We start from the raw sequence: 16533 nt of genomic DNA, 5'->3' as shown, positions 1-16533 counted from the left end.
AACCATCTTTGGGGCTGCCAGCAGTGGGGTTGAAATCCATTATCTCCTGATTGCAAGCAGACAGCTACGTGATGCAAACTGCACACCCACTTACTCTGTCAGTTTACTATAGGGCAAAGTCTGAGAGGCAAGCTGGGACAAAATACAATTATCTAATTCTATAAAGTAATAACTTTTTCCATTGTCTTGTATCCTGGAAAAGTGATTTAAGGCAAATAATGATATCAAACATTAAATACTTGATATCAGTGAAAGCCTGGACCATGAGGCAAAATAAAGAATGAGAAAATCCGGGAAGAAATTGGAGTGGAAAAAATGAATGACAGAACAGAGAAAAGCCGACTAAGATGGTTCGGGCACATAAAGCGAATGAGTGACAGTGTTGGAGGAGGAGTGGTGGAAAGACTGAAGAAAGTGGAGAGGAACCATATTTGCCCCTACCCGGCTACAGCTGGATAAAGGGAAATGATGATGATGATGATGATGATGATGATGATGATGATGATGATGAAGTGTTTCAACATCGTGACTCTGTTAAATAAATAGATTTCTGTATTATTAGAGGAGGTTTCTCGCTGGCCAACGTTCTTTATATTATATATAATAAGGACATCAAAATGGCGATGATGACATTTTTGTTGAGCCTCCAGAACCACATACTGATATGGATGAGCATGAAGGAGGGCAAGTTATATTTAGCTCTATGTACTGAAATTCCACGGTAATATTTCTTGGTATTTTTATTACTGTCTGGCTGACAATATGACATTCCAAAAGCTATGAACTAATTTAGAAATAAGACTACCAAATGGACCTAGACTGGATGTTACCTACAATGACAATAATGGCATAACACATCCCACACCCCTGCCAAATTCGGGCACAGCTCGTCATCCACCAACCTCGGCTCAAGCACAAATGTGGATATTGGAAAGGAAAAAAGGAAAAAACAAAATTGAATTCTCGATGAGTAAAAAAGGCTGATTTTGACAGTGGAACCCTTCTTCATTTCCAAATTTAGATTATTCCATCTTAATAGTGGACATTTTCGAACAATTTATAGACAGAGAAATTGTCAAGTACTTAGCTGAGGAAACTAGGTGGTATGCATTGAGCTTGAACCAACTAGATCACGAAATCACTGTAAATGAAATACATAATTTGATTGAAATATTGAATGTTGTGGGTACAATCATTTGCCATCTTTACAGCACTATTGGGACTTAGATGATGACCTGAAGAATTTTGCCGTGTCTCAGGCAATGAGAAGAGACAGATTTCTTCAAACCTGTCATTTCATGCATTGTGCAGACAATATAGTGATCAACCTAAATGACAATGCATGGAAATTTTTTTTTGCTAGGGGCTTTACATCGCTCCGACACAGATAGGTCTTATGGCGACGATGGGATAGGAAAGGCCTAGGAGTTGGAAGGAAGCGGCCGTGGCCTTAATTAAAGTATAGCCCCAGCATTTGCCTGGTGTGAAAATGGGAAACCACGGAAAACCATCTTCAGGGCTGCCGATAGTGGGATTCGAACCTACTATCTCCCGGATGCAAGCTCACAGCCGCGTGCCTCTACGCGCACGGCCAACTCGCCCGGTAATGCATGGATAGTCAGGTAAAATATCGAGATGAAAAAAGATGTTTTAAAAGTTTTGTTTCTAAAGAACATCTGGCTTTTGACGGAAGCATAGTGAAGTATTTTAGGTGCCATGGTTGTAAACAATTTATCTGCAGAAAGCCAGTTTGATTTGGATTCAAGACCTGGAGCCTCCTTTTTTATTCTCAAATTCACTATCAGCTATTAAGTTCTACTGTCAAAGGTCCAAAGTATAATAAGGATTACAAGAAATCTTCAGCAAGTTCACATGCTCTCTAAGAAGGATCGTGGATGTTTTGAGACAGCAATGGAGATAAATGATGGACTTCTATATGTGAGATGGGCAGACAATAGAACTGTAATCATGATTTCATATTCATGCGGTACAAGGAAGTCAATCAAGTAAAGATATATTCCCAAGGAAAAAAGTGCCATGTCATGGTTTCAAGGGCTAAACTAATGACAAAGTACAATTCATTTATGGGTGGTACCGATCAGATGAATCAAAATATGAGCTGTTTTTGAAACAAAATCTGGGGAAAAAAGTGGAACTGGCCTTTTATTATGTGGATGCTGAATGTAGTCCTGCAGAATAGCTGGATATTTTATAACAAAGCCAGCAGACAAAGGATCCATCAATTATATTTCAAGTGAGAAATGGTACATGAATATTTGAGAAGATACCAGGTCCTCCCTAGGGCAGCAAGAACACCCTCAGAATCTCCAGCATTTTCTTCAGATAGCTGCATCTCAGCATCCGTGAAATTTGATTGTATTCATCACCTTATGGAACACACAGAAGAGAACAAAAGGAGAAAATGTGCTTGTAGTAACTATAAATCAATTCTAAGAACACAGTGTACCAAATGTAAAGTAGGACTGTGTATCAATTGTTTCACTCTATTCCGCAATTCCTAGTGTTTGTAATTTGATACATTTGGTATCGTAATGATACCAGAGAGCCTAAAGCATTCATATAGCAGGTTAATCTCTGTGTTGTTTCTCACACACAGTAGTTATTAGGATGTACTGTATTTCATGACCAAATGGAACATGCAATAATTTTATGCACTCAGGTTTATTATTCTATATAATTATATGTTGCACTGATCCTGACCTCTCTTTATTGTATATGTCATTATTTAACTCTGGATTAGTATATAAATGATTAGTTTGCTGTTAAAAATATCAAGAGAGAAAAACAACTTATTAAAAAATCAGATATCCCAAGCGCCCAGGGTTGCTGCAAATACATAAAAAACTGAATGAACAAACATCGAAAAACAAATATTAAATATATTACTAGGTCTAATAAAAATTTAATAAAGTGAAAACAATGTTGAGCCAAAATGTTAATAAATTCTGGCATTAATGATTAATCATAAGCCAATAATACAAATGATGAAGAAGAGGTACAGAAGGGAATGTCTAGCAACTTAAAATTTCTAACTAAACTTACTTTTTTGGATCCATCATATAATGACTCTCTCCTTAATAAAATGACTTGAAAATGACAAATATTTCCAATATATCTACGTTGCGGTAGAATATAAAAGGATAGTAATTACAAAGGAATCAAAGGAAATATATATGATGATAATGAGAGGGAAAATATGTACTTTTCAAGAAGATAAGTTGTATGCAGTGCCTTTACAGAGAGAGTCTGCAGAGGGAAAATATGTACTTTTCAAGAATATAAGTTGTATGCAGTGCCTTTACAGAGAGAGTCTGCAAGTGTTTAAAGTGAACATCACAACAAATGACAAAAAGGATGATGTACAGAAAGGAATTTCTTTTAAGCTACGGTATTTATTTTACGTCGCATCGTCAGAGACAGGCCTCATAGTGACAATGGGATAGGACAGGGCTGAGAAAGGGAAGGAAGAGATCATGGTCTTAATTAAGCTATAGACCCATTTGTTGAGTATGAATAATGAGAAACCACGCAGAAATGTCTTCAAGGCTGCCGAGAGTGTAGTTTGAACCCACCATTTCCTGAATGCAAGCTCACAATTACGTGACCCAAACTGCGCAGCCAACTTGCTTTCTTTACCTCGAAGCCTCTTAGGGATTAATGACAGTATAATACAAAGAAGTGTGTAAGACACTTCCAGGGCAGCACCCATCTTGGAGGGCAGGGCACCTAATGGATTTATGTGCAAAAGTGGATATGGCACTCTGAGTGTATTGTCTAAACACATAATGATTACAGCTAAAACTTAAGACTCCACAATATCTACCCACTAATACAAGAGAGAAAGAAATTATTAAAAGTTGAAATGAGAAAAAATAATCACGACATCGTAAGTACCTACCTTTTTCGGATGTGTTGAAATACTGCAGGAAAAATCTGTATAAGAGCTGTTAGAAATGGCTGAGAGGGTATATACAATTCTTCTCGCACATCCAGATCACTGGGAGGAGTAGTGCTTTCAGCTCCTATACTAAGCCACACTCGCCATGCAACTCCCCAAATGTTAGATTCATCACTAACCGGTATTGGCACTGCTGTCACACCAGACAAATTTAAGTTCCCATCACTGCCTTTGTTAAGATACAAAATTTCTTGAAATGCCTTTAAAGCTGCTAATGAAACCTGGTAACAGAATGAAACACAAACAATGGCATGTGGTAAATAAATTACTTGAATTAACTCATGGATAGACTATTCATATACATACATAATCTCTCAAAACAATTTATTAGAAGGCATGTACTATTATTTTTCTTTCTTCTCCATCTTCCAACAGGGAACATCTCATTCAAGACAACATTCACCTGCACTGGATGAGGAACAATCAGGGGAAGCATTTCCAGTCATAATGTTCAAAGAGAGCTGGCATGTCTAATTTCACTCTCTACATGTATTACCTTTGTACAATGCAATAACATTTGTTATGATATGTGGTTAGATACATGAAATGTTGAAAAAATCACATGGCACTGCAGCCCTTGAAGGGCCTTGGCCTACCAAGCGACCACTGCTCAGCCCGAAGGCCTGCAGATTGCAAGGTGTCATGTGGTCAGCACGACCAATCCTCTCGGCTGTTATTCTTGGCTTTTGAGACCGAGGCCGCTATCTCACCATCAGATAGCTCCTAAATTCTAATCACGTAGGCTGAGTGGACCTCGAACCAGCCCTTAGGTCCAGGTAAAAATCCCTGACCTGGCTGGGAATTGAACCCGGGGCCTCCGGGTAAGAGGCAGGCACGCTACCCCTATACCACGGGGCCGGCACATGAAATGTTATATGAATATTAAAATATTTTGTGATACAGATTCGTTACATTAAAGGATTACATTCTCATTAAAATGTCTAAATTCAAATGTACAAATGTTGTCGGCGAGTTCTGTGAATTGTAGTTCAATTGTACTTTGCATCAATTTTATGACGGTGCTTGAGATTGTTTTTAAAATGCTATTTGTTCAGGGCGTCGACCTATAGAGATCTTTTTTCCCTACTTGCACCATGTGATATGAACCTGCGTGTAATTGGAATGGAGGAAGTGTAGAGTGTTGAATGTGAGGAAAGGAACGTTAACCCATTAACGCCGTGCGTGATCATATGATCACGCATCGCAATGCCTTATATAATATTGTATATTTTCAAATCCTTCGGGTTTAATCTACTAATTATTGTTTTATTCTCTTTGACGTACATCTGGCAACTCAGCCTGATCAATATATTATGTTATAGTTCTCAATTGGCGGCATTATTGCATTGTGAGTTGGAGTGTGCCTCTGTGAGGATCAACAATGGATGCATGCTTCAAGTAAGTAATTGTTTTCTAGTCCTGTTCACACATATTAGCCCATGAAAACTGCACCGATATATTTTATATAAATCATATTGAATGCTGGATAATTTCCAAGAGGAAAAATGTTCTTACTACTATATTATATGCCAAGAATTTTTAGCGTGATCGTACGAACACGCTAGGCTCTAGCGGTAGCTTTCGATTTCATAAAATATCACACATGTAATGAGCTAGGATTTTACAAGAATATTATCAGGGGTGTCTGTTTTAACATTTTAAAAGTTATTTCTCCTACTCCCACTGCTATTATAGTAGTTAGGGCACAGATATGCTGTAACCTTTGCTTCTAAATCTCAATAACGGTGTTCGAAAACATACCTACGGTAGTTGCGAATGTATCAGACATTTCTCTTAGTCCATAATATAGGTAAAAGTACGTTTAGACTGTAAATAGCCTGCTTTCTTTACACATGTCCCGATTTTTTGCAGGGACATAACTCTAAAGGAAGTCCTCGATATTTTGGAGGCTGATGACCGTGAAGAGGAAACGTTGAAGGGAATATTCATCGAACCGCCTGAAGTGAACGTACCATCTGATGAAGATTCAGGTGACGAAGATGGTGGTGGTTTAGTTGACAATCTCACTGGCCGTCAACTATCCAGCAAGGCGGAAATTGTGTATACAAATAATGTACGTTTGGGAGGATGTGCAACAGATGATACTGAACAAGCAGAGACTTCTGCCAAGAAGAAGAAAACAAACATTTACTCGTGGAATAAGTGTAACGTACTAAATCAAGAGAGTGTTTTTCCAGAACCCGACTACACGTTGTTTCGTGATAAATCCCCTATGCAGTGTTTTGAAACTTTCTTTGATGGTGAAGTTATTGAACTGCTGTTGCAAGAATCAAGAAAGTACGCGCTTTTTAAAAATTCCCCTGATCCTAATTTCTCGCCAGAGGAAATGAAAGTATTTATTGCTATTCTGTTGCTGTCTGGTTACAACCCTCTTCCCAGTAAATGTTCGTACTGGGAAGCAAGTGAGGACTTGCGCAATGAACTAGTTGTCAATGCTATGCGCAGAGACAGGTTCTTAGATATGTGTAAATTTATTCCCTGTGCAGATAGCACCCAGCCAGTTCCCAATGATAAGATGTGGAAATTACGCCCCCTTATGGATCTTCTGAAAAAGCGATTCATTTCCATGTTCAGGTCTGAGCACATCTCGATTTCGACGAGTGCATGGTAAAATACTTTGGCAGGCATGGCTGCAAGCAGTTCATAAGGGGGAAACCGATACGTTTCGGTTAAAAAGTCTGGTGTTTGAATACATCCTCTGGATACCTTATCAATTTTGACATTTATCAAGGAAAGAATCCAAAAGGAAACTCTGAATACGAAAAGGCCTACGGTAAATGTGCAGCTCCCATGATGCTGATGTTAGATGAACTGCCAGAGGACATCAAAGTACTGCCATTCCGCCTTTACTTTGATAACCTGTTCACAAACACGACACTTCTTCAAGAGCTGAAGCGCCGTGGCTACGGAGGGACTGGGACTATCAGAGAGAATCGTGTTCCCAAAGAATGTCCTCTTTCGACAGTAACGGAAATGAACAAGCAGCCCCGTGGAACATTTGAGGTCGCCATGCGTGTGGAAGATGGGATTGGAATTGTAAGATGGGTTGACCATTCCGTCGTAACCATTGCACCCATGTGCTACGGCGCAGATCCTGCATCTTCCGTTTCACGTTACTCTCAAACAGAGAAGAAGAGAGTACGTGTGAGACGTCCCGCTGTTTTCGGGGCATACAATAAGTACATGGGAGGAACAGACAAAATGGATGAGAACGTCTCCTACTACCGCATAGGCATACGGGGGAAGAAGTGGTGGGGGTGACATCCCTCAGCTTGACTTTCACCGCCACATCGTACAGACATATCTCAAGGCGTACAAGAATCCACCACCTGGGGCAGGACGTCTCATTGGCACGGTTCATCAAGGTCGCACCCCTAATGATATTCGCTTAGATGGCAGAAATCATCTAGTAGCATCTGGTAATCATCGCAGATGTGCTGGAATTAACTGTTTCAGCACTGTACGTACCCCGTGCTTGAAATGCAACGTTGGACTCTGCATTCCTTGCTTTGTTCCTTACCATACAGCTGAATAACGCTAAGAAAAGACAACCAAATCGGTAAACAGTGATAGAGTGATGAACAAATACTTTTTCTTATGGCTCTCACGTTCTTCATTTCATGGTTTGTTGTACCCATATATTTTACACAAGTGTTTTTGTACATTATATGTTGAATTTGTAGAATGTGCTTGTCGCCTATTAAAATAATAATACATTTACAAAGATATTAATGATAAAATGAAATGCTCCCACTGCCGCCTAGCGTGATCATATGGACACGGTCCCTCGCGAGGAAACTACTGGGCGGAAATGCGTAAAACTTCATATACATACTCTAGACACAATCAGAAGCAACATGTATAACAGGCAAATAAAAATTCTATTAAAAAAAATTCCAGCATTAATGGGTTAAGGAGGACACAAACACCCAGTCCCCAGGCCAGGGATATTAATCATTTACAATCAAAACCCCCTGACCCAGCCGGGAATCAGACCCGGGGCTGCTGGGTGACAGGCGGACGCGTTGCCCCCTACACCGTCCAGCCGGACGCTTGAGATATTACCATCACTCCCTCATCCTTCGGCTCCGACTTATGTTACTCCCCTTTCCCCTCTTCACTTCCCTCCCCACGCCACCCTGCTAAACCCGTTTGCTCCTCCCACCCCCGTTCCTTCCTCCTCTTTCTCTGTTTAACACACATTCATACTAGTTGCACACTACCAGCCAAGCTGCACACACTGCCGTGCAAGGTGACTGTTTCCTCACTTCATTTTTCTACCTTCTTTTTTTTCTTCATGAATTTTGCATTAACTCTGACTTTCTTTTTTCCCATCATTAGGTTTCATTTGTTTCTGCTATGGGCTGAGAATTCCATCCACTCAATCCACCGTATGCAGAGCTTTCTAGCAATTCTATAAGACCTTCAAAGATTTGTTTATATCCAGTCTGCATATATCTATTACTGAACACTTACAAGCTACATTACCACTTGGACTTTAAGCAAGTTATATATTACCCTCTGCGCCAGTGTTGTAAAAATAAAATTTCACTCAGTTCACAAAGTACAATCGAGCTACAGAACTTACTAGAAACATCTGGATATTGTACTCAGACGGTTAACAAAATTCTATACTTTTATCATAATGCAATATTTCAATGTTCATATAATATCTCAAGCACCGTCGTAAAATTGATGCAAAGTAAATCTGAACTCAGACATTTTAATGAAAATGTATACTTTTAATGTAATGAATCCTTACCACAAAATATTTTAATATTCATGTAACATTTCATGTATCTAACCACATATCATAATGTATGTTATTTCACTGTACATATAACTCATATTACTAATTTTATTACTTTATAAGAAGGTATTGTTCTAGGACATTCGACAAAAAATGTGTACTTAATTAAGGCTGATGATGACCCCAAGTAGGGTCGAAACTAGTCCCTAGTGACTCATTGTAATGTAAATATATGCACTGCAATGTAATATAAAGTATTGAATAGGTGGAATAAAGCATTTTTTTGAAATTAAATCATATGTAATCTTAGTTCAATACGGAACCAAAAATGAAACAACTACTACTACTACTACTACTACTACTACTACTACTACTACTACTACTACTACTACTACTACTACTACTACTACTCCTCTTCTTCTTCTTCTTCTTCTTCTTCTTCTTCTTCTTATTATTATTATTATTATGAGTTCACCTGATTTACCCAAAATACTGTTCATTCCTTTTTCCCTCCCTTTCAAAGACTCTTTATTACTGTCCAAAAAGGTTCCCCTACTCAATGACCTAGCCTTTCCAGGTTATTATGTACTGTATGTCTTCTCGCAACTTCTTGGATTCAAAAACTATTTGTTTCGTTCTGTTTTTTTCATCTACGTACAACTCTCTGTCTGCATCAGTCCTTGTTTGGAGCCATTTTTGATATGCCTTCTTTTTATGTTGACAAGCTGCTCTCACTTTATCATTCCACACAGTTTACACACAGTTTTTCCTAGGCATTCTCTTGCTGTTTCTAATGCAGCATCCTTGTATGCTATCCAAACTCTTTCTACAGAGGGGTCCACAAAAATGTAGACACTCTTTGGTAGTTAATATCTTTGGAACAAAATAACATATCATTGCAATTCTTATGCAGCAGTGTAGTCCATTGTTTTCTCAACAGACTATTTGGCACATGTTTTCCAGCAGATGATAGTGCAGCAATGAATGAAGTAAGATTGTCATTTGAGCAACGCAAGGCTGTACTGGAAGTACGAAAACATGATGGAGGTACAACGGCAATAGCGTAATGTGTACGAAACTCAACCACCAACACATACAACAATTTATCATATTTGCGGTAAATTCAAAGCCGACAGTACTGTTCAGAATGTGCATAAGAAAAGGTCTCGCCAACCAAAAACATCAACAAGTCCAGCTTCCAGCACTGCAGTGTTGCAACATTTTACTAGGTCACCTAAAAAATCTGTGGATTAGGGTGCCCATGAATGCCGGGGTAAGCCGATTAACCACACAACGAATTTTGAAGACTGCAATGTGGAAAGTGTACATTTCAAGATCGCTGCACGCTATGAACGAGGATGACCTCACTCTATATAAAGCGGGAAGAAGCATGCAAAAAGAACTAGAAGAGATGCATGCAGAAATGTGCAAGAAAATTGACGAAATGGCAAAAAATCTTTCTAAACTAACAAACCAACACCTTTCAAGGGACAATAGGTCAGCGGACTCTACGAAATTGGAAGATAAGCAACGAAAGAAAAACACATCCTCCACAAAACAACCATGCGAAACGGCAACACAAGCAACTATCGAAGACGCGAGTGGTGCATGTGATCAGAATCTGAAATCTATAAATCAAAGTTTGGAGACTAACGACAAAGAAAGCATTGACATGCTGAGATATACAGAGGTACTATATAAAAAACAACAAAGATGCTCTCAACAGGTAATCGTGGGAACTTCAACGTCAACAGACAACTTACTTCAAGCAGCAGAGAAAAACGCACGGCTCTACATTGGTAAACTAGCCAAAGAAACCACAAGTGAAAATGTTATAAACTTCCTTAAAAAGAAGGGAATCAAAGACAATGTTGTTTGTGAGGATCTGAACTCACAGGGAGCCCACAAGTCATTCAAAGTAGGCTTCACATTCAAACAACTAAAGGATACAGAAGATCCAAAGTTTTGGCCTAAAGTAGTGGTAGTGAGATGATTTCGTTTTCCGAGACGTTTCACGGATAGCTCACCTCAAGGTATCAACCTGGAAGCATATCTATAAGGAAAGAACAACTACAGAAATCGTAATAGACACTCAAGAATCTTTAAGAACTATATTATGGAATATTGAAGGATTAAATAATGCTCTTAGTTTAGTGCCAGAGAATTTGTTCCGACCTTATGACGCAGTAATATTAACCGAAACTTTCCTCAAAACAGAATGGAGTTACGATGGATTTTACTGTATACATCTTTTTGCAACTCAAGGTTTACGTGGAAGACCAAAAGGTGGCATCATAGTGCTCTTAAAAACAAGACTATCCCCATTCACAGGCCGTAGATTTTTCCCGAGATCTTACTAACATACAGATCATTGACAAGTCAATGAACAACATACAATTCCATTATATGTAACAATTTAAAAACTGGCATATAAAGAGTGTGTGATTCTTACCTGCTAAAGTAACAGGTGATCTGCAGTACATATCTGAGTGGAGGTTGAAGGATCATTTCTTTTGTTGAGTACTGTAGTTGCTCCCTTAGCAGCTTGTAGTTCTGTTTGGTAAGTGTACATCTGTGACATGCTTTTTCTTTTGATATTATGTGCATCCTCTGCACTAACAGAGCACTTAACAATTCGGAGTTCATATTAGCACGGAATTCAGTCTTGTCCTTCCTCGTCATGCGCATCTGAAAAATCGCGGCTACACACACTACAAAACACGTGCGAATTAGGTTTTGAGGAATGCAGTAAACAGGGCCATTCATTCGAGTATTCCTCCGTAAATTTTGGAACTACTTTTGGTTTATTACTAGCATCACTAGTCACGGTAACGTCATTACATGTATTTTCCTGCACAAGAAATCGCTTCATTAATTGCAAACCTTTCGCATTTCGTAATACACGATTAGCATATATCCTAAAAGAGCAATATATGCAAATTTGGCAAGCAAAATCGCAATAAATACTTCTTCAGTATTCACAATGAAACGGAGTTTGTCACCACTTTGCCGCCAAAACAGACAAAAGAACTCGCACACTTGCATGGAAGTCTGATCACGTGACAAACAAAGGCAACAACTTCGCAAGATATACTACTTCTCAGGTGCCTACCTTTTCGGTACTGGAAGTCTTTACGGTGTTTGCCGGAAGCACACACTGCGTTTGGCACTTGAAAACTCGAAATATTCTTAAACGAGGGACACGAATGAGCTTTAAATTACTACTGAAAAATCCGAAAAGAATATTCTGAGATTTCAAGCTGTAATGGTATCCCTTGCGTATCCTTTTGATCACTTCATACACTTATATTTAAAAATCAACAAAAAATCGTAATTTGTGGTGTGTGATTCGTAAAGGCGTATTTATGATGGGCGATTCGTAATTATTACGATTGAATTGTAATAGTTGGCATCTCTGCGAAACGCTGGTTAATAGAGCAAACGCCTGAAAAGCCTTACATTTGATATGTTTTTTACATGCTCTATTGGTGAAAAATATCTAATTCCCTCCATGGGAATTTAGAATTTTCCATTCACACCATGTTTCCATGACTGTTTCAACGATTAAGTGAAACAGGGCAATTGGTACCACAGTACAATGACTGAGGAGGACGATGAATTACACGGATTCCTAACTCAGAAGATGCAGTGCTTGCTCGTGTGGATGAGGCGCCTGCAATCAGCACTTGAGCAGTTGCACATGAAATGAATGTTTCGCATATGACTGTGTGGCAAGTATTACGTGAAATGCAGTTACACCCCTACCATCCACAGAAAGTGCAGGCTTTGAGTCCTGCTGACATTGCACCTTGAGTCGTGTTCAGCCAATAGGTCTTGCAGCGCCTTGCAGTCAATTCTCACTTCCCTGTACATATACCTTTCATAGATGAAGCCTGTTTCACCAGAGATGGAATGCTAAATAGTCACAATAGTCATGTTTGGGCTGATAAGAATCCCCATGCTACAGATGTGAAAAGCCATCAGCACAAAATTTTCAGTCAAAGTGTGGGCAGGCATAGTCAATGATCACGTAGTAGGCCCGTTTTTTTGTTCCTCCCTGCATAAATGCAGCAGTGTGCACAGTGGTGCTCAGAGATGTACTTGCCACATCCCTGGAACATATCCCACTTGCCCTTCATCAACGGTTGTGGTTCCAACATGATGGCGCTCCACCTCACTTTGGACTGAAGGTTCATAAACACCTGGATTAGACATTCCCTGCTAAATGGATAGGAAGAGGAGGTTCTGTCTCGTGGCCCACCCGTTCACCTGATCTCACCCCACATGATTTCTTCTCGTGGGGTCATCTGAAAAGCCTTGTGTATGAGACACCTGTCGAGACTGAAGGGGATCTCTTGGCAAGAATTGTTGCTGCCTGTGACAATGTTCAAATGACGCCGGGGATATTCGAATAGATACAACAGAACTTTATGCAATGACGCAGGGGGATGCCATTTTGAACATTTGTTGTAAATGGAGCAGCTTGTGTAACTTGTGCAGGTAAACGGAATTAAATGAGTAGAACTTTGCTCAACTTTTGACTTGATTGTTTCCGGAATATGATTCCTTATCTCAAATTGATCCATTTTCTATCCTCTATCATCCCTGAAAGTTTGTATCATCATCACAGATACATGCTGTGTACCTTCTCTGTTAGGCAACAGTGGAATGTTCCTTCATTTCACTTAAGACTAAAGAGGTGTTATCATATGCAAGAGGAGGGGTTCAATGCTAAAGCAGACTGTTTTATGGAGGACGTTCTCTCAATTACTGATTTTCAAAATTTCAAATGGATGTATTTGAGCAAAAATGTATTAATGAAGGATGTGGAAGTATGCATAAAGTTTCAGAAGAAAAAAGCATAGGTAATAACTGACGATTGTAAATGTTGTGACCATTAGATCATTTGAACAGATTTCTTGAAAACTTCACAGCGGGTATTGAAAACATGTCGTGTAATGGTAAGTGGTTAATGATTCAAATGATTCTTCAGACGATGACCTTGTTGGTATTTCTAGTGAAAGCGAAGAAGATATTATGTGTTGGAAACAAAGGTGATGGTATGATATGTAGAACTATTTGTGTGGCAAAAATGTAAGCTTGAAAATACAGCATGATCTGATATAATTCTATCCATGGAAAATCCTGATGTAAGGATTGGATTATTGATGATGCTGCTTGTTGTTTAAAGGGGCCTAATATCTAGGTCATCGGCCACTAATAATACAAAATGAGACAAAATGCAATGACAATTTAAAAGTCCAAAATCATCCACTGACCATAATTCAAAACATGATGACAAAAAATGGATGGATATGAATTTAAAACAATCAGTGGATCCGAACCGTAATGCCCCACATTTCCAGAAACTAGCGTTAAGCAATAGTATTACTGACCAAGAGACTGCTTCTAAAGCACAATCCTGAATCGATGATGCTTGTAGTCTAAAGGGGTCCAAAATCCAGGTCATCGGCCCCTCATAATGTTACTTATCGCTAGGAAAGTAGAATCATTGTATTTGTCATGTTGCGCTACTAATCAAAACTAGTGTAGACTCGCGGTATTTCGCACATTACGGTACTACTCACAGGTAATGTAATGAACACATGTAACAGAGACCTATGGTGTTTCTCACATTGCAGCGCCATTTACAGGCAATGCAAACCTATGGTGTTCCTCACATAGTGGGTACTAATCATAGGCAAGGCAGACCTATGGTGTCACTCATAGAGTGCTACTAATCACAGGTACCGTGAAACTCACCCTGATTCACACACTGTCGCTACTAATCACAAACCTATTGTGTACCCAACATAGTGGTACTACGTGCAAGTAAAAGCGACCCATGGTTTTCCCCGCATGGTGGCACTAATTACAAGTAGTCTCATGGTTCTAATTCGATCATCCCTTGGTTGCCCCCTTTAGTCGCCTCTTACGTCCAGGCAGGGGATACCGTGGGATGTGTGTTTGGTCCGTAAGAGCTATTTCGCTCAAGTCTTCTGGCAAGCCGGTTAGGAACCCCCTATCCGCCACCTGGGACGCGTCACGTGGGAGTATCACCTCTCCCTGTGCTACGCCAGCGTAGTAGGTTCGTGTATTGGATTATTACCAGGGCTAAGTGCAACTGATGGTTTCAAACTAACGGATGAAATCTGAATTCTGGTAGGGATCGAAACCAATTTTTATGCTAAAAAGTGCATTGAAAAACTTGTAAATAAATCTCCGCATACAAGGGCGTGGTTCTGGAAAGATACCAACTCATGTGAAGTTTGGCAGTTTACTGCATTAGTTTTGTTGATGGGCATAATTCGAAAGCTGGAGATAAAAGTGTATTGGTCCCAAGACAGTATTCTCAAAACATCAATATTTTATGAAATAATGTCAGTCCATACATTCTAACTTCTCCGTAGGTACACATGCTTTGTTGACAATGACACTGTGGATGTGACTGATCATCTAAGAAAAATAAGACAAGTTTTAGACATGCACCCAGTCTAGGAAGCCAATGGCTGAGAGGATTCCTTGTGCTAACCACACGACACCTCGTAATCTGCAGGCCTTTGGATTGGGCAGCGGTGGTTTGAAGGCCATGACCCTTCAGGGCTGTTGTCCCATGGGGTTTGGTTTTAGACATGCTTATAACATTGTTTAGGAGTGTTTATTTGCCAGAACAACAAATCTGTGCTGATGAGTCTCTTATGTTGTTCAAAGGCAGACTTGTGATGAAACAGTTCATGCCCATGCTTTGGAAAAAATATATTTTTTCTGTGGTAATCAGGTACTGGTTACCCTTCGGACATAAGTTTAGGTCAGGGAGAAAAATGCCGAGGAGCAGGAGACCCAGCCTACCTGGTGAGCCACTTATCAGCGAGGAAACTGAGCTAGTTGGTAAAGGGTACACTGTTTACATCGACCATTATTGTGGAAAGAATTAGAGAGTGAGGAGCGTGGCATGTGTGGTATAGTAAATGCCCACCACAAAAGAATGCCTAGGAACTTGATAAACATAAAACTTTCAAAAGATGAGATAGCATCATTTGTAAGTGGAAATATGTGTGTTGTGAAGTAGAGAAACAAGAAGGATATTTACATGCTCACAATGTCAATGATGATTCTCAACTTGCTACACAGGTAAGGTAAACAGGAATGTTTGTAGAAAATCATTAGGTGGTATAGAAAGTGTTTCTTTCATTTGCTACACATTATGATGCTGAATACATTTGTTCTGTTCCACTCTTCTAAAACTCTGCTTTAGTTCAGACATGATGTGATCACTTCAACACTGGAAAAGTATGCAATAGAGAGAGTAACTTTGCGAGGTGGACAACCATTCCAAGTCACCTAATAGAAAGAAAGAAAGAAAGAAATAAATAAATAAATAAATAAATAAATAAATAAATAAATAAATAAATAAATAAATAAATAAATAAATAAATAAATAAATAGGCCTTATACTTCTTCCCTTTTCCTATATTTATCCGGCCTCTTGTTTCCTTACACTTCCCACATAAGGACTAAATATCTGTCAAAATGACCCCTCAACGAGCGTTGATGCCCATCCTTTTGATGAGGCAGGGAAGCAGAAACAAGGTCATCAGGGGCTGAAAAGAGATGAATGAAGAACTGGGATTGATGAGAAGAAAGCCTATCTATTTGAAGATGGTAGTGTATGAAGATCTGGAGATTGCATTTGTCCCTTTGTGTTTTCATTTTTGCCCTTGTCTCCTCATTCTGGTGCTCCCTACTCTCACACTAACCTACTACTATGGGCACCCTATTTCGT

General features: G+C 39.3%; 1 protein-coding gene across 2 annotated transcripts in view; it reads right to left on the bottom strand.

Annotated features, from left to right (window-relative positions):
* The window catches only part of mon2 (Mon2 homolog, regulator of endosome-to-Golgi trafficking), a 583018-nt gene that overhangs the window by 224265 nt on the left and 342220 nt on the right, over positions 1 to 16533 (bottom strand). For both annotated transcript variants that reach the window (XM_067140860.2, XM_067140862.2), the window contains one exon: positions 3920 to 4200. In XM_067140860.2, coding sequence (XP_066996961.1) covers positions 3920 to 4200 — 281 coding nt within the window. The remainder of the gene's footprint in view (positions 1 to 3919; positions 4201 to 16533) is intronic.

Source organism: Anabrus simplex, chromosome 2 (assembly GCF_040414725.1).
Source record: "Anabrus simplex isolate iqAnaSimp1 chromosome 2, ASM4041472v1, whole genome shotgun sequence".
NCBI classification, from domain to species: domain Eukaryota; kingdom Metazoa; phylum Arthropoda; class Insecta; order Orthoptera; family Tettigoniidae; genus Anabrus; species Anabrus simplex.
Note: the sequence above shows the minus strand (reverse complement) of the source record. Positions and strands in the feature narration are given on the sequence as shown.